Raw genomic sequence first — 24,244 nt, forward strand, 5'->3', positions numbered from 1 at the left:
TAAGTATGGACAGAATTTTCATTTCATTAAGCAGGCAGCAGTTTCCAGGATGAGCTGGAGTAAAGCTGGGACAGCATAACTTTCCATACATAAAGGTAGAGGTTAGAATAACCTGGCTTTGCGCGGGACTGAAAGAGAGGGAGCCCAGATCGCAGCCTTTCGGCAGGGTACCAGCTTTATGAGCTGCTAATGTGGCTCTGGAGCACAACCATCATCTATTTGCCAGACTTCTCTTCCCAGGGCTTCAGGTCCACTTCGTGCTAGTCATAGCTCACGGTAACTCCTCTCTGCCTGGAGGGGCACCACGAGTGATTTCCCACTCAAGAAAACATGTCGAAAGATGTGAGAAGAGGGAGAGCAGTTTCTCCTGTGCCCTTCTCGCCCGGGTCGGTGGCTCAGCAGCCCTCCGGTGCCACCCGCCGGCAGCGCCAGCCCCGCATCGCTCTCCGGGGAAGGAGATCCTGCTGGGATCCTGCTCAGTCCGTCCCGGATCTTCCCTCCGTGTGCAGCTGCCCTCGTGTCTCCTTTCCTGTTCCACCCCTGATCAAACCCGCTTTCCTTCTTTTCCCTCTCTCTTTCAGCGCTGTGCTGTCAAATCCCATTTCTAATTAGCAGCTCATGATCACAGTCTGGGAAAGGACCTCCGGAGATCATTAGCCCACTTCCGTTCTTCCAAATAGGATCTGCTGAGGCTGTGTTACTCCTGACACACGTTTGCATCCTCACTTCCACACCCAGAAATAAAGCAGGTGCCTCCCAGCGCTGTGCTGTGGTGGCTCAGGACCATGGTACCAGTATAACTACACAGCCATAGAGGTATTCCAGCATCCCCCTGCACACCCAGGAACAGCCCCCAGGTGGGAACACCTCGGTGCCCAAACCCTCCACAGGGTAACATTACAGGTCTTTACACTGCTGCAGTTTGTCTTGAAAAACACAAAGGAGTGCTGTGATAGCTTTTTTTGCTGTTTTTTCTCCCTCCCAGTCCTCAGTGTGGAGGTGTGGGGGTGACCCAGCTCTGTCAGCAGATGACTGTCCATGGCCAGACACCTGACAGACACAGCCCTCAGCCCTGGTTTTATGCTCATTTTCAGTAATATCAGTAGAGAAAACATTCAGAAATGATGTCATATTTAATGGATATGTCTAAGCAAGATAACATGGTACAATAAATTATGGCACCAAGGAAGAAGCTTTAACTTTAAAATTATCCTTCAGCTAGATTACTAAAACGGGGTTCATCCCTGTGCCAAGATTCAGCATGAAGCCTATATGCTGCTAAGTCACACCTAAATTGCCTCATAATAGAATTACACTGCTTCAGCCACACAATCACTGGATTTATGTTTCCTTCACTCATTTGTCTTGATAAAGCTTTTTTGCTTCTAGATTTTCCCTGGTACCTTGGACACTTGCCTGACAATATCTCACAGCCCCCCATCCGGCTTAAGTTACACTCAAGAAAAGTTTGGAAGCATCCATCCATTCCTTTGGGAAACTCAGTGAAGACACAGGTGTCACATATCTTAGGCTTTGAACTGGGATGACTTTGTTCCAGGTTGAATTACCACTGGAATAATAATTATTGAAGCCTCCTGTTGCAAGACTGTTTACAGCAGTTTATAAATACACACACATCCCTCCCTCCTGTCATCCATTTTTAGCACATCCAGAGAAATCACTATGACCAACAATATTTAAATGAGTGGATTAGATCAGGGACTACAATTTCCACAATATTATTTGTTCATTTGCTTTCTTGTACTTATGACCTCTCAATGTAGGTTTTGATGGCTTAATCATATCCTGGTATTTCCACTGCTCATGCTTCCATGGGAGCAGCAATAGGCTGGAGATACCTCATTTCTCTCAGCTGGATTTAGAGAACCTTCTCTCGCGTAGTTTTCTGCCAAAGCTCAAGGAGTTGCATCCACCTTGATCAAAATCAGAGCTGTTGACTGCTAATTGCAGTGACCTATGATACTTTCTTTTGTATTAAGGGACACAATGTCACCTCACTGAGACTTTTGCTACCCGGCAGGGAGAGTCTGCCAAATCATACTGCAGTCCTTTATCAGTATTTTTTTCATACAGATACACTCCTACACATGCTAAAATTGCATTTAGAACTTCTTTTGAATGAGTGATACACTTAAGACCATAAACAGTTTGTGTTTTTTAATTTTAGATCTCTCACCAGTAAAATTTCCCTTTCACTAGTGATTTTTCTTTTCTTTTCTTGCTTGAAGAGACAACTGCTCATTTGCTTTGTGTCCTGGAAGAACAGTGATGTACAGGTTATTAAGACAGCAGCTTAAACACATAAACCCTTGACTGCTAAAGGACATTATAGGACAAGTGATTGATAGTTGATGGCTAATGGATTCCTGCTTGGTGCCCTTGGGGGCTTCCATTGCATTTTGTACCAATGGTAAATTATGGTGAAGAGTCAGCTGTCATTGGCATTTGAGTTGTCTGATGAGTTAATGGTACAGGTCTCTGCAGCCTTCCCTGAATGTACCTTACCATCAATCCTCACTGCACAACACCAACATCCTTACTGAGGCCCATATTTCATGGCAAGGCAGAAGTAATTTTTCACTCATTACATTCCTTGCCTGCTCCCACCTGATAACCCATCTCCTCTGCAAAGTTTTCCCTTTCCTCTGAATCTGAGGAAGCTTGGTTCATTTCTGATCCACACAGCCAAACCACCATGAACACGGCTCAGCATGTGCAATGTCCTAGGTTTTGCCAATCAATTATTTTTTATCTTTCTGCGAAGAACAGACAGTTTTTTTCAGCATATCACATCTTGTCAGCTGATGAAGAAAACAAGATCAAAACAGGGACCATCTAGGTACCATGTGGTTATAAAAACTACCAAATATATTGCATGGCCCATTGTTTTTCTTCCCACACATAAGGAAGGGGGAGCTGTGTAAGAAAACTGCACATAGGATGTCAGTGGTAACATTTCTGTTCTGACTATCAGCATGGAATTTGCCTATTTGTGCTCAGAGGCAGAATCAGAACTCAAGTGTGTACTGCAATACATAGAATGCATAAAATATACACACACATATAATTACACATATATATATGTATCACATGTATACAAATACATACAATATGCCTATAATTGAGACTGCTGGTATCAAAGCAGTCAAACAACAAAGACAGATAATGATTTTTTTTTAACATGAGGCTATGTCTAGATCAGAGAGACCTTTACAGTTTCTGCCTCACTATACCTGGATTCCTTTCTGGGGTTTGCACTATGCCTCTCCAAGAGCACCAGTGGAGAAATCTAGACTTACCCTCAATGCAATGTTTGTGAGTTGCCACACACATTTTGATAGGTCTGCAGTGACATACTTCTTTTTCTGTAAAATATTTCTCTTTCTCCTATTTGGTATTTTTTCTTCTTGTTGCTTAAAGAAATAAGCAGGACGGGGAAGTCCACAATAAATACAATGAAAAAAAATTTTCAGAAACACCTAATTACTGTGCTTTTGTAGGGCTCTCTTACTTTCCTTGTAGCTCCAAAGTTGAAATTATCTCTTTCAGAAAATTCCCTTTCCCCTCTATTTTTTTAAATGACACCTGCATGCCTTTGAATTACTGTACTGATCATGATTATTAAAATATTTAACATGGCAATGAAGAATTGATGCACTCCATGAGTTCAGCCCTTTTCACTGCCAGGCATCTTTGGCTCCAAAAGAGCAACCCTACTAAAAATTTTTGCTGAGCATTTCATTGTGCCTTATTTCTCCATTTCTATTTAAAATGACCCCCATGAAGCAGCAGATGGAGGAGGAGTAGCCAGGACAAACATTCTGAAGAATATAAGTGGTGCTATGAGAGCCAGAAACTGCAGAACTGAAGTAATCTCAAGCACCTCTCTTCTGCTTGCTGCCGAGTCCAGCACACAATTTACTCCTTTTACAAGAACTGCAAATCCATGCACAAACACAAAATGCAATGCTGGCACCTTGTCTGCACAGTGCTGTGCTATTGTTTTTGACATTTACTTCCCACTCTACAAGGCAGATGTGAATTAATCTTCACCTTGACTACCTCTGGCATTGCTCTCCATCTAAATCTGTTCCCAATCATTTTCCAGAGTGTTTGTGGCTGATTAAAGCTCTGTACTGACAGGGCACATTAATCAGATGAAACAAGTAGCTGATGAGAGACATTTCAGAAGTTAAAATATGTAACATTTATCTGCTGTCATTTTGTTTGCTCTGTCAAAATAGGAACTTAAGCAATTACGAACGTGAAGGCACATAACCTATTTAAGACAGGCTGTTTCTAGTTCATTAAATCAATCAGATCTCACCTTCAGGGCCAAAAAGTTACAACTGTGGTGTAATTCCAGAAGGATCTCAGTAAGCAACATCCAACATCCAACATCCAACAAATTAGCATCCATCCTCTGCTTAGGTTAGTTTCCCCATTAATGCTAGTCTGTGATTAGAAGCCTTTACACACAGATGCATTCACATCTGAATTTCACACCTGAAAGGCAAAATTTTCATAGCTGAATACAGACATTCATAATTCCCATAAAATTTTATTTCAGGGGCAAGAGATTCTCCTTGTAACAGCATGTAATCAAAAAAAAGGATAAAACTGTCCCTTTTTTGCCAGGATATGAAGTTGTTCTTACAGGGATTCAGTAGGCTTTCATATTGTCATTTTGAAGCACTTACCTTTCATCCTTAGTCTAGTTTTGGGGTGACCCCAAGACCTAACAGTTTTATTATACATTTTTTCCTTGGTCAGCAGGAAATTACATAATCCTTAATACTTCTTAGTTTTCAAGTCTTCTGTCTCTGGTGAATCAAACTTACCACCTCTGCCATATTACTGTATACTCATGTTTCTGTGTTGATTCCTAAATTACTTGAAACACTCACTACAACTTCATATTACAATACATGACTATAAATACTATGATGTCTGGCTTGCAAATATCTGAGTTCAAAACCCCATTTTCTTTGGTACATAAGCCCTTCAAATAGGTAGAAAGTAATAGAAAATTGTTCATTGGTTTCGGCTAGATATTATCAGCAACTATGGGGAAAAATAAAAGAACTGCTTGTAAACTTAAAAAAAAAAATTTACAAAATTTCAATTAAAATTACAGTTTACCAGTACCAAGTATCCACCAATTCTATGTTATAGGGAGTGCAGCTCTTACTAGCAGACAGTATCAATCCCCACCAGGACTTCTAAAATCTTTTCTCAGTGCTCATGTAAGTGATGTACACACATTACAACTTGTTGCAATTCATCTATTTACACCCACATTTAAAAAATACGTGCCTATTTTATATATTTAAATTTAGAAACACTTACATGTGTTGTAAAGTTTTTGTGCATTCCTATCCCTCCATAAGACTCCACAGCACTGATTTTGCTGGATACTCCCAGGGTCAGATATAAGTACACAGTAAATCCAGAGGAGTGTGAAACAAGTGTACAGAAAAGAAGTTAAAATATTCTTCATAAGGGAATGATTTCCTCCCAATTGACAGTGTAAACCAGTAAATATTCTCATACTGACAGTGAATAACCTATAGTAATCTTGTTCCATCCAACACTGGTCTCTTAAACTGCCCCCTCTTACAAAATTTTCTGCTAAACAGCAATGGAAGCTTGGAAGTAAAGAGCTCCTAAAACAATCACAGATTAATTCTTCGGTCAGGTATTGGAGATATTTCTGCTGCTACATGGTGACAGTTGACAGCGTGCTCTGAAACCTTTACTTTGGATTTCTGAAAGCAGCAGACTAAGAACTGATACCAACACAACTTGAGGGATAGTTTCAACATTTTAATTTGTGTTGTTTTACAAGTATAAAAGAAAACCCATGTGTCAGATCTTGCATACTCTTATACACATGAATAACCCTTGCTGAGCAATCCTTTATGTGACACAAGACTACTCAAAAGAGTACAGCTTTCAGCAGAAGCCCTAAACCCTTCCATGGAACACACAGGCTCCTCTAACACTCATAGAGGAGAGTAAAACCACAGTGAACTTGCAGCAATAGATCACTCAGTCACACACAGACACACTTTGTAGCTAATACTGTCTTCTCTGTGCAGCCACTGGGTGTACTGATAACAACACCCTCCAGACTGTCATTATCCTGAGAAAAACTGCCTCTCTTAGCTTTACAGCACACTTCAGAAAAATCAGCTGGTCCCTTAAAACCCTGGTCTAACACAGTGTCTTTGTGTCTCAGACTCCCTCCCACACCCTTCTAGCAGCAGTGGCAGCACAGCTGGATAAACACCTCAGAGCAGCCACGTTGTGCTGTTGTGCTCCACTGCAGGACATGGTGACACGAGGCACAGCACAGGCAACAGCCCCTCATGCTGGTGGAGTGTTTGAACTGTATTTGGTTATTCTGCACAACTAAGGCAAAGCCATAGCACACTAACATAACCCATATATAATTTTTTTTCCTGTCATAACAGTGATTTAATTATTCAGCTCCCTATGCATGCACTTCAGGAGACTGGTATAAAAATAAGAAGTAATATGGCACATACTCTGAATATGCATATGCAGTAGTTTGTGAGGTTTAATAGTACTCACTGTGGATTCATTCTGGGCTCCTGGCTGTGTAACTCTCCTACATTTGACTTCACTGTAGCACCAGCATTTCACTGTAGCACCAACCTGGCTGAGGTTTGTGAAGCTTTCACTGTTTCCAAATGGCACAATCACAACTCCACCACCACTTAGTGTCCAAAGTCTGCTTTAAGCTCTCTCTTTAGATATGAACTACTACATATGAAGTCCCTTTTTAAATTTTCACCCAAAGACAAACATTTCAGACCTGGGTACATCTATAGACAGGCAACCACTATAATTCCCTGATCATTGATATTGATGAGTGTCCAGCTACAAAGACAGATACTCAGTTTTGGCTAAGAACACCAGAAAATTTGAGCCCATGGGGTGAACTCCACAGGTTTGGCAGAAAGGGTTACATTCTACCTCGTTCCTTAAACTCACTACTGAAAAAAAAACCCAAAACAATACTCTTTTACATCTAGAAAATCACAAAGAAATACCATACTGTACTTTTACATACACAGGTAGAGGGAAACACAGTCGTGTCTTCAAGGAGTCAGTTTGCTATTCCATTCTCCTCAGAGAAATTAGAATGGAGGCTGTTTGGTGCCTTCCCCAGATATAAGGTACATTCCCATGGCAAAATGAGGCCAAAAATCCCATTACCACCCACCAATAATTTAATGACATCTACATACACATACCATACACAGACACATATTAAGCAAAATGAAAACATAACTCCATTATAAAACTGAAATATGAAGACATTCATTTACAGTGTAGTAAAGAAAAAAATAAAAGCAGGTTAGGTCTTTGCAGCACTGTTGGTGACATATTTCATTATAGATGACCTCAGACCTGAGTTTGAGACACTTCTAATACAGTTATGCTGATGTCATCCCTACCAAAGAGCTTCACATCCTGCATGATGACAGAATGGAGGCTAACCTTTGGACACTGGGAGATGCTTTGGGTCATCCATTATTTGTTTCCATCAGCAGCTATATTGTGTAACACTGAAAAGAAATGTTAGGAAGGTGCTAAGCAAACAAAGTGCAAAAAGCTTTCCCTTGATTTGTGAAAATGCATATGGTTTTGTGTATTTTCACTAAATTCTTGGGTGTTCATCTGCTAAAGCTTTCTCAGCAACTTGCAAAATACAGAGACACTTTTATTTGTGGTGATGTACTGCTGAGAACAAAAAGTCACTGACTTCCATTTTCTCTTTCAGACTTCCAGGTTGTGATACTTCTGAGGTAAAGAAGTCAGGGTTTTGAATTGTTGACATTAAACTAATCATAACAAATCACAGCTCAAAAAGAAGGAATCAGTGTCTTCTATCCCCCTACAAAAAGTCAGTGAACTGCCTACTTGGTATGCTACCAAACCCCTGACAATCAGGGTAGTGCTATCTCTCTGACTTCAGCCTCTAAAAGGGAGATGGATAGTCAAAACTAAATGTGAAGGCATCTGGTTAACACTGAGTAACAGGTCTCCAGAGAATGATTCATATCACCTACATTTTAAGATCAGGTGAATCACTCCCCGGAGATGTGCACTGGAGAGCATTTACATGACTGGCACACACTGTCTGCCCAACCTCTAGTTATTTACACAAAGTGAACACCACCCTGACACCAGAACATCACAAAATATTAAATAAGTGATAATGAAAGAAAAATTATCTATTCCAGAACATCACAATTTATGTGTTTAATTCCCTTACTAACAAGCAGTAAACATGAAAGGTGAAACAGTGCAAAGCCAATAACCCCTCTGTCCATCCTCAGTAACAGTCACATTTCCGTGTCAGTGCTGGCTAATTGGCTGTTTCATGGCAACCCAGACTACAGTGCATTGTGCAAGTCCAATTCTTATGCCACTGAGAGAAGTATTATCTTATTACACTGATTAGAGTGTAAAATAGTCTGCAATTAGATCAAAGCAGACCACAGCTACAGTCCATACATAGTCCAGGTCTAAGCTCTGTTTCCATGCTAGGGTGGCATGCCATGGGACATCCTATTTGAAATAAAATTCATTGCCTTCCATCCTCAGACTTCCTGAGACAGATGAGCATCAGGCCCATTTCTGAAGGATGTCTCCAATAATGACTTAAAATAAGCATGTGACAATAAACTTATGTGCAACAAGGCTCTGAAATAGAAATCTACAAACAACGTTTGCTCTCCGTACACAAACACACACAGACACAAATACTCATACACTGCTCTCCACAAAAACAGGCTTGTCAGCCATCATGCAGCGCTACACCTGCAAGAAAGAAACCCCATCCACAAGACACAGTGTCTAAGATACACAATGTTCCCAGCAGGTGATCTGCCACCTTCCAAAGGCACCTACTTGCTTCCAGTTGTACTAGGCATTGGAAGAAACACTCTGATGAATACTACCGTTTTGAGAATCTATTGTCTTGCTACTGCCCCGTGCTTCATCAGTATTTTGAGGAGATTTCACTGCCACCTTTCCTGTCAGTAGAGTGGATTTTTGATGCTGGCAAATAAAGTAGAGGATCTTGAAACAGGACAGCAAAGCTTCGGTAATGCTGGAGGAGAAAAGCTTTTTGCATGGGTGGCAGAACTGGTAGAACACCAACATGAAGAATATGCCCATGCAGTAACCTATGAGGAGCTGCAGGACCAGCACTGGGGCACAGACATACAGGTAGAAGTCTGTTTTATAAATGAACCACATCAGCAGGAGGAAGGCATTCTCCATCAGCCGTATGATGTAGTACACAGTCATTTGGTACCAGTTCTGGGATTTGCTAATCAGGTCAGGATCACTGAGCTCCACCTGTGCTGCCGACCAGCAGAACATGTTAATGCCAGCGTACAGGAACGTGAGAAGGCACAAGACAATGGTAGTGCCCACCCTGCTCAATTCCTTCTCTATGTTCTCAGGAAATGGGGACTTGCTAAGCCAGAAGATAATCCACGGGTACAAGCAAAAACCTAAGAAATTCAACAGCACAACGAGGAAAATCCAGATTCGAAGGACTGAACCGAAAAGCACCAGCACCGTGACCCGTGTGGCGATCTCAAAGCTTCTCCACATGAATATGCAGAGGTAGGCAGCAGGTTTCACACGGACATCGTAATCATCGTACTTTATCTTAATAGACAGGATGTTGCAGCGTAAGGCGCCATAAACAATTGACAGGAGAGAAAGGACCATAAAGATACCTACAAAGAGAAAAGAAAAATCAGGACCTTCAGCTTAGCAGCAGACATTGCAACAGAAGAGTGCAGGTGCAGTCATCTTCACCACACTCCTGGGGATTCCCAGCAGGGTGTAATGCCATGAGAGCTATTCCTTGCCTATACTTGTGTGAAGAAAATTAACTCTACCCCAGTCAAATTCAGCAAATTAATCCTACCTCCTGTTTTGGTCCCCGTTTGATACTTTTCCAAGTAGCTAGCATAAGAAAGAAGGCACTTAGCAGTCACAAGTGTGTCTCCCTCCTCCCCCTGTGAGGGCTGTTCATACACATACTGCTCTTCATAACTTTACAGCTCAGTCATAAGAGTATCCAACTTGCTCCCAAACTCCTACAGTACTCCACAAAGCACAGGCATGCTACTCCCTTTCCATAAAGATGAGAAACTGCAAAATAGAAGCTGAAACTGTGGAGTAACATGGACATGCAGATAACTCGGTGCTTGTGAAGTTCTATGTTGAAGCAAATCACAAAAAAAGCTCTGTGATAGAGCTCAAAATTGAAAGCCAAAGGAATTTAAACCCAGTACTGTCTGCATTGTCTCTGACTGTATAGAGAGATATTTACTCACATGTCTGCACTGTGTTTTCCTGTACATCAATTTTCTTTATACACCCATCTGTATCATGCATTCAAAGAAACACTCCTACTTAAAAAGTCTTCAGCCTCTCCCACCTACCCAGAATCCCTGAAAGGAAGGTTTCACAACATTTAAATTCTGCAGAAAGTGAAGGCAGAGACCAGATGTCACCTGGCACTGCAGCAGGGCATCCTGTCTTGTCATATTAAGTAGGTTCAAATGGACATGACCACTGGACACAGAGAATAAACAAAGTACCAACTGCCCACAGGATTTTTAGCATTTGCATACACAATTATGTAAACATATATTCACAATTTTTACCAACATGCTGAATATCTGATAACACATCAGATAAAATAATCAGAGTTGGGAATTCTTAATTATGTCAATTACATTTGCAATGCTTAACAACCAGTGTTTTCTGCAACTTCAATTAATTTTTGTGCCAATATCCTATAAATAAACTGGATTCCCTGTTTTGCTATAGCTATATGGCCAAGATTGTCAGGGCTTGGGGTTTTTTCTAATTAAAGTTGTTAATTTCTAAGCAATCCTTTGAAAGAAACAAGTGTATTTTAAGATCTCTAAAAACTTTCTAAGAGAATTTTCTCTATCACTTCAGCTAATCTCTCTTCCATTCTGATCCACAAACACCTCTGAATTACTTTGGAAAATAATTAATCACATCTTTATATGTAATTTTCCAAGGCACTCTGTAAGGTGAAAAGCATTTACCATTTTATATGGTAGTTTTGTACATGTTGGTTTGGTGGTATATATATTCTCTAAAAAATATTTTTGTGGAAATTGTTAGTAGGTGTTTTTAAACATCTTCCTTACAGCACTGTATTTGAGCTGAGAATTTTTAAATGTTATGTCTTGGAAAAACATTGGCTGAATGCAGAAGAGCAGGTGAGTTCAGTCAAGAATACTGCTTGATATCCTGTGGCCCTTTACAAAATCTTTCCTGTAGTTTTGAGCTGTGAAAGAACATAACTTCCAGCAGCTAATGAAGCAAAAGAATATTCTCAAAGGAACATAAAGATCTACCCACCAGGGTCTGAGTGCTGCTGTCTTGGAACTCTGCTTGCTTTCTGCTTTGACAAGCTGAAACACTGATCTTATTCCCCAATTTCACTTTAGGGAATCTATATTAATCTCAAACCTATCTTATAAACTCAAGCCTTCAAAAGAGGCATTTCTCCATTGACAGAAAATAGGTCATGCTGACTCTGGTTTAATACACTAGTCCAGTCCTTCTCCTTTCCTAAAATCTCATTACTGTCACCAAACCTTGAGTTCAAACATCACTTTGAACTCTGTGAGAAAGATGGTTTGAAGCAACCACAAAGGGAAATGTGGGAGGGTGACACTATTGCTTTTACTCATCCTGAGCAGGCAAAGAAATGTAAATTTAAAAGGCAAAGTGTCTTCCCCTGGAACAGTTCCAAATCTTCTAACAGTCATCATAAAGGAGGCATTTCTCTTCTTCCTTCTTCCTCCCAAAAGGCTACATTTTTCTTACAAATTAGAGGTGAACACTAACAGAGTCATCCAGGGAGGCATTGTTTTCCTTTGTTGTGTTTTGTTATTACATCTAAAGTTATTTCAAGATCTGGTCCTTCCTGCTGCAGAAATTGCTAAGACAGTGAATTCCGCTCTAGAGGAGCTACCTCACATGTACCTATTACTGAAATATATTATAGACACTATAGTAATATATATATATACACAAAATAGAACTAGGACTCAGATTAGACACTATAGTAATATATATATATACAAAATAGAACTAGGACTCAGATTAGGCTATTACATGTGGGCTTCCAATGTTGTATTACATCCACCATTTTTACACATTTCATGCTAACCAGTCACCAAAGTTTTATGTGGCTCATCACTAACCTTGAGAATTAGTTCTGCCTTTGCAGCTCTCTGGTTGTATTGATCTTAATTTTTGGGAGACCATGAAACGACAGTTTTGAAGACTGCCAGACACTGGCAAGACCCCAATAATCCAGAAGAAAACAGCCATGGAAATGAATGAATACCATGAAATAGACAAGAAATATGCAGCACAGCTCTCAATGACAAAGGGCTAGGCAAGGATGCACGCTCTTCTCAGAAGTGTTCAAGCCAATACTGGAAGCAATAAGGACTTTCAAACAGATTTGACAGGAACAAGCTATGCCCCCATCATGATGGCAAACAGCTTTAGGTTCTCAGGTGATACCAACCTCATTACCCCTGAACAAGCAGAATTTACACAAAATGATATGGTATGTAGGGATCCAGAAAAATAACAGACCAATGAGGAGACAAGACAAAACATGTGGAAATCAAAATATAAGACTGATAATTATAATGGATGCAAATGGAAGAGAGCCTGAAATTTGGAGGACCAGTGTCAAGGAACAGGGAAGCTGAAGACATCTGAAGTGTTGAATAAGAACTGGACTAGCTGGATAAACAGTTTGCAGAAAGTTTCAGTATTTCAGCAGCTAAGATACACACCACAAGAATATGGTTAGGAGTCTTGTTTTTCTGATCAATAAGCTCTAACAGATGTTGGCACTATTCCTAAAACCGTTTTTCTTCTTTGCATTTCTGCATTTTAGAATTACATCTGCATGGAGATACTCCTGGGAAGCATGAAATAACTTCTGCATTTGCAAGTGGGTTCACCAAACTCACTGGTGAGAAAGCTTATCTCTGCTCATTTCACCAATGGAAGGTCACTTACCAGTCTGTGATTCACAACTGAGCAGTGACTGAAAAAGCCAGAAGCAATAGAGTGTTACAAATGACTATTAAATATGCAATTCTCTGATCATCTGGAACACACGATTTCTCCTTGGCAATCATGACCAACGAGGTCAAAACCAGTAACAAAAGAAATACAACTAAAAGGTGACCCTTCTCAAGTAAATGCCATCTACAGCAAAGTGACTGGAGATTTTGCAAAATGCACCATTCAGCAAAGGATTCAATTGCTTTGTCCTCATCCCACATCACAACTGCCATGGTTATTTGAAGAACCTACCTAAGTTATGAAGAACTCAGAAACTGTAAGGAGCAATGTCTTCCAAGAAACTACTGCTATGATGTTCTGGTTTTGGCTGGGGTAGAGTTAATTTTCTTTCTAGTAGCTGATACAGTGCTGAGTTTGGATTCAGTATGAGAATAATGTTGATAACACATAGATGTTTTAGCTGTTGCTCAGCAGTGCTTACTCTAGGTCAAGGACTTTTCAGTTTCCTGTGCTCTGCCAGGGAAGAAGTACACAGGAAGTTGTGAAGAAGCACAGCCAGAACAGCTGATCCGAACTATCCAGAGGGATATTCCATACCTTGGGTATCATGCTCAGTGTATGAACTGGGGAGCAGTTGTCTCAGAGGAGCCAATCAGTGCTGGGGGATGGCTTGTGCATCACTTGTCTTTCTTGGGTTTTATTCTTCTCCCTCTCTCTCCCTCCACCCTCTTCACCTCTCTTCACCCCTTCATCATCATCATTATTATTATTATATTTTACTTTATTTCAATTATTAACCTGTCACCTTAGCCTCAGCCTCCCTAGCTGTGAAGCTGGTAAAGATCCCTGGCCTTTCAGGGCCTTAGAGACACAACAAGAGCTATTTTCTATTTCAGTGGAAATATGCCTTCAAGTTCACACAGGTGCCAACTCCCACCAAGCACTCCCACCCAAATACCAAAAAGGTCATAACAACAGCTCTACCTACTTCTGGCAACCGTGATCTCCTGCTGCAGGACACAGATGTAGAGCTGGAGTGTGAGCTGGGGCGCTGAGCCGAGGAACGCCTGGATCACGGAGGCCCTGCTGAATGCAGACCTGTGTGTGCGCAGCTTGCCTTCAGCCTGTCCCACTTCCTTCTCAATTTCTTCTGAGTACCCATCCTTGGGCATCTGCCTCTTCTTTGTGATGCTGACATAGGGCTCTTCAACTCTGCCAGCATGGAAGTAAATATAAAAGGCTTCCACACACCTACAAGCAAACGAGTAAATAGAGTAACAGGGAAAAGTGAAAGAATGAAAGGTCTTCCCACTTCTTGGTATTTTAAGAAATCACACACTAAGTCCTAAAACATTTGTTCATAGAGCAAAGCCTGTAGGTTTTCTCCTCCTGGTAAACTTGGAATATGAAACTAAAATATGAACTGTGTGTGACTAGAGGGCAAGAACCTGGCAGTGCCCTTAGTGCTGCTTGTAGTACTCAGACTTGGGAGGAGGTTTAGCTGTTTCCTATGAGCTGCCCTTGCTCTCTGGTGTCCCATTAAAGTCCTTAAACTCTCATCCACTACTAGGCTGCCAGACCCAGGACCTGAGTTAGAAGTGTGTTTCTTCAGATTCTCATGTCTTTTTCTTCTTGTTATCCATACATCTGGGACATGCTAACGGGACATGGCAATAAACCCATTTTTCATACCTCCTCAAACTGTTGGATTCTTGCTTTACCAAGCAACGGTTCAAAACACCAGTAACTTGCCAGAGCAGTGAAAAGGTGGAGTTTTGAGCCTCACAACCCTGGAAATCAGTATTTTTTAAAAAAAAAGACACAAGAATAGGAGCTTTAGTTCTTGTGTTTGCTTACATTTATTACACTGTTAAAGAAATATTAAATATAATCTTGCAGAAAAATTCCAAGTAAGAAGATGCAGTGTTTCCAGTTGCTGCAGCTCTTCATGCTCTAAACACAGTGGGAGCCAAACCCTCTTGTTTATGCAGGTCTAACTTACTGCCGGCTGACTTCCAAGGAACAAACTGGTGCCAGCACATACTCTTTGATTAATAAATTACATATTGTTTTACTATTTGTTGCCTTTACCCATGCACAGAGACTAATCCATACATTTGGGAGGGAATTGGAAAGGTTGTCTGCTGTAAATGCTGCAGCAAGAAGGACAACCTGACTACTGGAATATTAAAGAAGATAACAGCCTGAGACAGATATCTGCAAGGAAAGAACAGCTTCTGCAACATCCTCCCAATGACTCTTTTTTAATTGGCAAAAACTTTATGGAAACTATTCTAAGAGAACTACTTGGGTAAGAAGGTGTCAAGGGTGGGCTTGGGCATCAAGCAGGATCCAAAACAAAGAGGGAAATAGTCACCCTTGTCTGGGAAGTAATAGCAAGCAAGGAACAACAGAGGTACAGGTGAAATCACAAGCTGAAGAGAAAGGGAAAAGAAAGAAAAAAATTATTTCTGCTTATTTTAATAAACTTTAGATCATTTTTTCCCCTAACTGGACAACTAGCAAGTTTCAACTGCTCCAGATAAAGAGCAATTTTGGGATTGTGTAGCACAATTCTTGATTTATTAGGCTTCAGCTATCGTAACGACTAAAGCTATTCAACATTCCTGCTGCTCTGGAGGCTCCATTCACAGAGGTGACTTTCTGTCTTCCCCTTGTTAATCTTTTCACTCCCTGTCAATCTTGTTCCACATGAGAGAATCCACACAGCCAAAAATGAAGTGTGAAAAATTAATAAAGCACTAAGGCTTTATGAAGCCAACATAGATTCTCAAACCCACAAATTGATTTTATTCCAAGAGAAAGGTCCCAGAACACTTTTGTCTCACTTAGTATTCACAGCCACGCATTCACCCTGAGCTGAGGGCAAGTCTGAGTATATTATGGAAAATGGGATCTCAGCATCAGCCTCTGAACTCTTGTCCTGTGTGATTAGAAGCAGATACTGTCTAGGGACCCATCTAAAAAATTTGCAGTAATCCCATAAAAGAGATAATATTTACGAGACTACAGACAACAGCAAACATTAGAATTAACCAAACATTAAGTTTTGGAGCAAGCATTTGATTTGTATCTAGTAGCTGGATATTAAGTATCAGTATATTGATTGTAATGAGCGTTTTTTTGTCCATATAGAAAAGCAAACACATTGTGAAATGGTCTGATGAGCAAACCTTAGAGCCAAATGGGGCTTTTACCAGTAGAATAGAGTAATAAAAATGCTACCTTTGAGCACTCAGATTACATTGATAATGATGCCCATTTTCTCACAGACCCTGCCAGTTCCATGCAGAGTGTCTCTGGAGGTCAAGCCTTTTGGGACAAGTAAAAAATGTACTCAAGATTCTAGCTGGTGCCACTGCCCAAGCAACTGCTTCAAACACGAGCAGACACACTAGAAGGAAAAAGCACCAATCTAAAGGTTTAAGGAAGAGAGTGTGGGAGGGGCACAGGCACTTGAAGGACCATCCAGGTGAGAAGGGTCCAGAACTGTGATGAAGAATCGATTCAGATCATGTACCTGTGTCAGATTGTGCCTTTGCCTATGAAGTACACGCTGAGGGGTTGGTTTGACATCTTGTCTTTCAATGAACTACCTGGCTTGCTCTTTCCTAGCATGAAACACAACTATGAGATAATGCTAGAAGGGGATTGCTTCATGGCAGATCTCCCCTGCAGTTATGAACCCTTGCAGCATAGTGAATTCTGCAGAAGCCCTCATTGCTTGTTGCTGCTCTGCTCCAGAGCAACAGGAGTGAGAGATCCCAACTTCTGCACAATCCATCTCCTGCAATGCAGTGATCCTTAGGGCTCCTTCAAGAGCTCTTCACATGGTGTCAAGCGCAGAAGGAAAGCAGCTGGCTGTCTCCTCTCATGTAAGGCACTGACAACCACAGCACAGGCTCTGAAGGAACTAAAATTGCTCTGAAGAAAAAAAAAGTCAGATTTACTTTCTACAGTGAAAGTTAAGAGGTATGAAAAGGATGGTGCTACTTTCTCCCCTGCTGCCATATCTTGGCAGAAAGAAGAGCCATACTTTTTCAAGGATCCTGATGGTGCCCACAAAGAGTGATTCAGTCGCAACACATTTGTCTTCTACACAGTAAGTAGGAGGAATAATCCTACCCTTATATGCTTGCTGAGAGTGAGCACCTCATTCCCTCTTTTAATCACAGATGCGTGGGATTTGAACACAGGCAAAATAATGGTGGTGTGAAGAGGGAGCAGGCAATGAAAACAGGGAACTTTCCACAGCCAACCAGCACTTCAGGAACAAACAGTTATTTGAGACCTATCTGCAAATGTACAAGCAGATTTCTCTAATGCTTAATTTTTACTAATTCCTTCTCTTTAGAGAAGTCTGCAAAAGACCTGTCAGTCCTGCAGATTGACTTACCAGCATCAGGCAAAAATCTGTTACACACTCACTGTTCTATCTTCCACCTGCACCGATTTCGTGTTTATTTCACCATGGACACCTAACTCATCTGCTCAAGAGTAAAGGGAAAAAAATAGCCTGAAGAGAGTCTAGACATTTCTTCCCATTGGGAAAAGAGGGAGATGCATCAGCAGCTGTAATGAACTAGCAGGACCTCTGACAGTGAGGTCTGCCAATGGAAGCTGCACAGGAAAGGAAAGTTTTAGACCTGTTCTATTTTGAACTACTAAGCAGGTCACTAGGAAAGAGAGACTACCCATGAGAGACAAGTCTTCTGCACAATGTCACTGAAGCAGTGTCTGCATCATTAGGGCTTATTAGATTTCAAACTGCAGAATTAGATGCCCAAAACATGAATGACTATAAAAAAAAAATCGGGGGTTTCATTTTTCCTTTTTTTATTTCCTGCAGCTCACAGAATCAAACTTTGGCTGTAACAGCAACTGCTCTGGCAGTTTGACGCAAGCTTCCTCCTGCATCTGGTGTGCTGCTGCCTACATAGAGACATGTAATTGTTTCTCCTTATGCCTTGAGAAACAAAGCCTGATCCCATTAAAATAAAAAAGTCGGTTGTTTACATCCTCATCCCATTATAACCTGAGGAAAATAGTCATTAATGTTCTATATAGGGGGCCTGTTATATTTGCTCGAGATATTTTTTGCAAGAGTTCATCCTTCTGCTGACCCAGGCCTCCCCTGACTGCATCTCCTCCCACGGACCAAGCTGGGCACACACTGCTCTCACAGAGCACCAGGGAATGTAGCTACAAAGACACCTGCAGTCACTCAAGCTTCCTTCTCCATGAAGCTGATACCAGAAGGAAGCACTGTCAGGTTCACACCAGTCCCTTTTGATGATGCCACTTCAGTACAGGCTTCATTAATGATGTGGGAGGGAACCCCTGCATCCAACACCACCAACATTCCCAGTGTGTGACTGTGAGCTCTGACCGGCCAAGTCAGCTTGTTGGAAATCTGTACTTCAGCTCCTGATCTCTTTGTTACTTGAAGAACTGAAAAGGCCAAGCAAGTTAACAGGGAGTTCTCTGGTGCCCTTATGAAGGGTAAGGGGAAAAGGAGGCTCGGGGGGAACCTTATCACTCTCTACAACTCCCAAGAAGGTTGCAGTGAGGTGGGGGTCAATCTCTTCTCCCAAGATAACAAGTGGCAAGATAAGAAGAAATGGCCTCAGGTTGGTCCAGTGGAGGTTCCTTGGATGTTAGTAAAGATTTTTTCCCTAAAAGGGTGATCAGGCATTGGAACAAGCTGCTGAGGGAAGTGGTGAAATCACAATGCCTAGTAACGTTCAAAAGGCATGTGGGTGTGGCATTCACAGACATGGTTTAGTGGTGAACATGTGGTGCTGGGTTATCCATTGGACTCAATGATCTTATAGGTCTTTTCCAACCTTAACAATTCCCTGATTCTCTGAGGGGTTATTTACACTTTGAAGAAATCTTTAAGTGTAGAGCAGTACACCAGCAAAACTACATCCAGTTATTTTGTATTGGAACTGTAGCAGCACCTAAAATCTCGAGATGACCTTGGTGCTACAAGTGCCAGCCAAATGAAGGGAACAAAGAGACAAGCCCTAGCACAGGAGCAGTCTGAGCCAAAAACAGCTCATCATGACCTTCCCTAGAAAAAAGACAAATATAATAAACTTCTCATTGACACTGGCTATTGTATTAAGTAATTTTTTTCTGTTATAATTCACTTAATGTGGTAAAAGAATCTCCTTTTACAAAACAAACAAACAAAACAAACCCAAACCAAACCTATCTGAATGCATCTTCTAAGCATCCAGAGAAATCAGTGCACTTGTAAGGAGTGGCACTGACCTGAAATGCTGCAGGAATCCCCCATGATGCCCAGAAACCTGCAGTCACTTTGCTCCAGCCAAGTCTCTGCAGAGCCTCTGGCATGCCTGCATCCTGAGGATCACAGCCAGGACAATAACGGAGATAGGAATTTTGCTCTACAAATTGTTGCAAATTTATAGAGAAGCTCCTAGGGAGTGGGAGAAGAAATTAAAAAAGGGTACATTAACAGTACACCGAAAGTCCTCTCTGGGAAGAGAGATGCTACCTAATTTTAGTCCTTCCAGTGGTGGCAGCAGGACAGCAAGTGCCTCCCAAACAGGTGGAGTGTGGGTGTTTGGGGAAGGTGGTGGCATGCAAGAAGGTTTTATGAGAGAAAGCACTTTTTCTCCATCACTCAGATGATTCAAAATAGGCTGAATCATTTGGCTTGCAAGGCTAAATACCCTCCTTTCTTGCCAAGACATTTCCAAACCATTCCCCAAAATTTAAAGGTTTTTTTTTTTTTTTCCCTAAGAATAAAAGGAAGGGGAAAAAAAAAATCTAGATTTTGAGTTGATGAAGACAATCTCACACAAATCTCACATGGGATGATGGTAAAGCAGTGCACTGATCTCCGAATATTTGAGTCTGAACAGAGAAATCCTATCGTGGATCATACCAAACAGAGATAGTTAAAAAGTTACTGTTAAGTTTCTTTTAAAACCAGCCAAAGCTGCCAGTCCTCTGTTGCAGCATGTCATCACACACAGCCTGAAGGTTCTTAAACGTTTCATTCCCATGCCACAAGCAGCCTGGGGAGGCTCTACTGTCTGTGTCCTATTTGACCCGATTTGACCCAGCCCTCCCTAAACAGCCCTGGGCTTTGCCAGAGATACAAGAGTCCCAGAAGGAAGGATGGAGTGAAGTTCCCCACGAGGGAAGCAGATGACTAAGAGCAGCAGGATTCTCTGGAGCAAAGGAGCAGAGGTTTGCCTACAAGGATGGAGTAAAACGCCTCCAAGGACAATGGTCCTTTTCAGCTTGCAAAAGATAAAGCCACACTGCAGTGATGATACAACTAAAAAATACTTTGCTTTTACCTTTCACCTCAGCCTTATGTGTACGCCAGTCCACACAGGTTAGAAAGCCTCCTGTGCAACGCAAGGAAAGGTAAGGCATTTTGTGTGCTGAAAACACATCAATGTTTACAGTGCAGAGCTATATCTGACAGGAAGCAATCAGTTTCCTCCTCTGACAGATACAGCAATCTTTAGTTGCAGGAAGGCAAGGAAAGAAAAAAAAACCCCAAACCCCAACACCCTTTACAGTCTCTTAATTTGTAGAGTCCTTCCAGCCTTTAGCAGAAAAGAAGTTTTTCAATTAGCATGAATGTACTACCCTTTTAAAATTAGTAAGCATAATTCCATTTATCCTGGGTTTAGAGAGAGGTCAACATACATCACTCTGTCATGCCTAAATGATGCCACAAGGACTATGGCACAAGTATGCTGCAGCACATCCAGAACATCTTCAAACCTTCTGGAAACGCTAAGTCTGTAAATCTTTGAGAAAGGAAAAAGTGCAGAGTAGGCAACACTCTAGAGGAGAGGAGAGGGCTTCCATATGCTCAGTAGTTTTACAGCAGTGACTGCAGCTGGGAGTTCACCAAGAGAGCAGGAACTGTGCTCTGAACAAGATAAGACCTGTGTTGTAAACAGATAAACTTGATGTTAAGAAAGAAACAGAAAGTCAAGTCATGCTTGGTGGCTGAGGTCAAAATGTAAGTCTATGTTTCTTTCAGACAATTAAAAAGCAAATCCTTCAATTTCTTTTGTTGCTTAATTTCTTTGTTTGCTTCTTCACATATTCTAGCTTGACATTAAATTCTTTCCTTGTCTGACCTCAAGAAATTGATTTAGAATGACAAATGTCATGTTCTTAGTTTTTGATAGTTTCTTTCTCTCTGGCTCATCTCTTATTTTCCAAGAATGTGGAAGCATTTGTTCTTAGCTTTTAGAAAAGCAGAGCTCTTCAAGAACTAACTGTTAAGCCATAACTTAAGTATATTTAAAATATTAAGAAAGCAAACAAAAAAAATCCATGCATGGTTATAGAAGTCAATGTTTTTGAAGTGTAAGATATTTTGTAACATCCAAACTGTCCACATTTCTTAGTGTAAAGAAATCTTTCTTTTACAATTTTTAGGAATTTTAAAAAGTTGATGATATTTCTCCTAGCTTCTATCACATACACACTGCATGTAATTCCCTTTCTTTTTAAATGAAAGATTTGAATATAAATTTAAATTAAATGCCCCCAGAAAACATTTTGTCTTGGAGTTGCACACTGCTGTAACTTTTTATCTATTTTGGTTAGGGATTTTTTTTTTTTCCTAAGGGTATTTTCAGTGAGACAGTGAACTGAAGTAGAAAAAAATCTCCAAAGCAATTTGGGGCAGGACGCTCCCGTTTGGAAAGAAGAGACAGACCAGAGCATCACTGATGTTCCAAGACACACGGACGGGATGGGTACCACCGTTGCTCTAAACTCGCAGCCTAGTGAAGAGTCTCCCGTTGTCTCTTGGAAGAGATCTGAGAGCAAGGCGCTGTGGATTAGCCAGCAGTGAGCAGCCAAACCCACCAGCTAGCAGCCGCACGGATGGGAACGCAGCGCGGAGCGGGGCTCGGCGGGGCTCTCCCTGCTCCCCGGCAGGGCTGAGCCCCCTTTCCCCGCGGGTCACTCAGCCCCAGGGCTCTGCCTGAGGCATTCCCTAAGGCGCTGTTCCTCCCGCAGCTGCGGCAGGACGCGCTCGCCTTTCCCGGCGGTGCGGAGCGGAGCGGAGCGGGATCGGCCCCGCCCGCAGCGCACAAAGGCCGGGGGGCTCCGGGCGCCCCCAGCCCGGCCCCAGCCCAGCCCCGGCCCCTGAGGGCGGCACGGACTCACCGACCTGACGAGCGGCCCCAGCTGCAGCAGGTGCAGCAGCAGCACCAGCGGGCGGTCGCGGCTCACGTCGCGGTGGATGAAGACCAGGCTGAGCTGCACCAGCGCGCAGGGCATGAGGGCGAAGAACAGCGTCAGCGTCTGCCACATGCGGTCCCCCGCCGCTCGGTACCCCGCGCTCAGGCACAGCGCGGCCAGCGTCTCGGACAAGAAGAGGACGAGGGAGACGAGGACGGAGCCCGGGAATTTCATCGCAGCGGCGGCCCCAGCCCGGCCCGCCCAGCCGGCGCTGAGGCGCGCTAGGGCCCACTGCCCGCCAGAGGGAGCGCGGCGCCCGCCGGCCCGCGGCCTCTGCAGCCCGGGGCTGGGGCTGGAGCTGGGGCTGGAGCCAGGCCGGAGGTCGGTCCTGACCGGGGCTGGATCCTGGCTAGGGCTGGAGCCTGGCTGAGGCTCGGCCCTGGCTGGGCTGTAAGCGGAGGAAGCCTCCCAAGCGGTGTGCGGGGAGCTCTCCCTCATCATGGCTCTGTCAGCCGTGAGACACAGAACCGAGCTGGGCTGAGCTGAGGGGATGGTGGGAGCGGGGCGAGGGCAGCCCTCAGGGCGCTTCGGTCACACAACCACAGCATCGCTCCGGCTGCAACAGACAGCCAGACCATGGCACTGAGTGTCACATTGTCCTAGGTTGCAATATAGATGTAGTTAAGCATTCTATTACCACCAGCTGTGGGCCGTTAGCTGCTATCACCTGCTAATGAGCCACTCCGGATGACAGGCAATGGGCCATCCGTTAGCTGTTACCAGCTGCTAATGACCCACACCGCATGACGGGCAATGGGCCATCAGGGACCCACCGTGTGACTCATGGACTTATCCCATTGTGGGATGCTCTGCCTAGGAGGGAGGAACCAGGTGTTCCCACCTGGATATAACCTGGCCTTGGAAATGCCTGAGCTAGCCCTGTCTACTGGGTTCCCAGAGGACGAGAGCTACCACTGGATCTTCAGCTGGAGACTAGACTTTCACAGGATCACCGCTTCAACTGGACTACTTCAGTTGGACTGCTACTACCACCCTAACAGGGTGTTAGGTTGTATCTGACTTTGTCAGTGCTTTTCCTTGTATTATTTCACTTATTTTTAATTTCAATCTTGACTTGTGATCTCCCACTGGTTTGTTTTCAAACCAACACACACATCCAGGCTTTCCTTGAACACCTCCAGGGACAGTGACTCCACCACCTCCCTGGGCAGCCCGTTCTAATGCCTAATCACCCTTTCTGTGAGGAAATCCTTCCTAATGTCCAACCAAAGGTTCCCCTGGCACAGCTAAAGACCATGTCCTCTAGCCCTGTCGCTGGTTGCCTGGGAGAAGAGACCAACCCCGACCTGGTTACACCGTCCTGTCAGGGAGTTGTAGAGAGTGAGAAATAGAGATCCTGAAAGGAAGAGGCAAGGGTGAAGTCCTGTACCTGGAAGAAAATAACCCTGTGCAACAAAAAAGGCTGAAAGACAGATGATTAAATAAATAAATGAATAAGTTAACCCCACAACAAAACCAACCAAAGGCAGAAAAGGAGTTGTGAGTGCTGTGGAGCATCCCCTGATGCACCCAGCTCAGACCTCCTGAGCAGTCAGTGTGGCAGGACTTGGCCAGGTGGATCTCCTCCTCCTTGCCAGACCTTTTTCTTCAAAGGTTCCTTGGGCCACAGACCCCTAAGCCCTGCTGTGACACCAGCTACAGAATCTGCCCACTGCCCCTGGGCCTTTCCCCCTCACCAGCACGATCCTTTCTGCCTTGCCACAAACAATTCTGGAGTCCTTCTGGAGATGTGGATAGTCACCCTGGCAGCATCACTGATGCCTGC

The 24,244-nt window shown here is 42.8% G+C and overlaps 1 protein-coding gene across 1 annotated transcript; it reads right to left on the reverse strand.

Moving 5' to 3' along the window:
* Positions 1-5,832: 5,832 nt before the first annotated feature.
* Positions 5,833-22,980, reverse strand: XK (X-linked Kx blood group antigen, Kell and VPS13A binding protein). Its single transcript, XM_085049280.1, has 3 exons — positions 22,388-22,980; positions 14,168-14,430; positions 5,833-9,809 (listed from the first exon to the last, which is right to left on the reverse strand). Exons 1-3 carry the CDS (start codon positions 22,897-22,899, stop codon positions 8,983-8,985), a joined length of 1,602 nt encoding a protein of 533 aa, XP_084905406.1. The 5' UTR covers positions 22,900-22,980; the 3' UTR covers positions 5,833-8,982.
* Between the last annotated feature and the right edge of the window lie 1,264 nt (positions 22,981-24,244).

The sequence above is a fragment of the Lichenostomus cassidix genome, chromosome 1 (assembly GCF_008360975.1).
Source record: "Lichenostomus cassidix isolate B80296 chromosome 1, HeHo_3.0, whole genome shotgun sequence".
NCBI classification, from domain to species: domain Eukaryota; kingdom Metazoa; phylum Chordata; class Aves; order Passeriformes; family Meliphagidae; genus Lichenostomus; species Lichenostomus cassidix.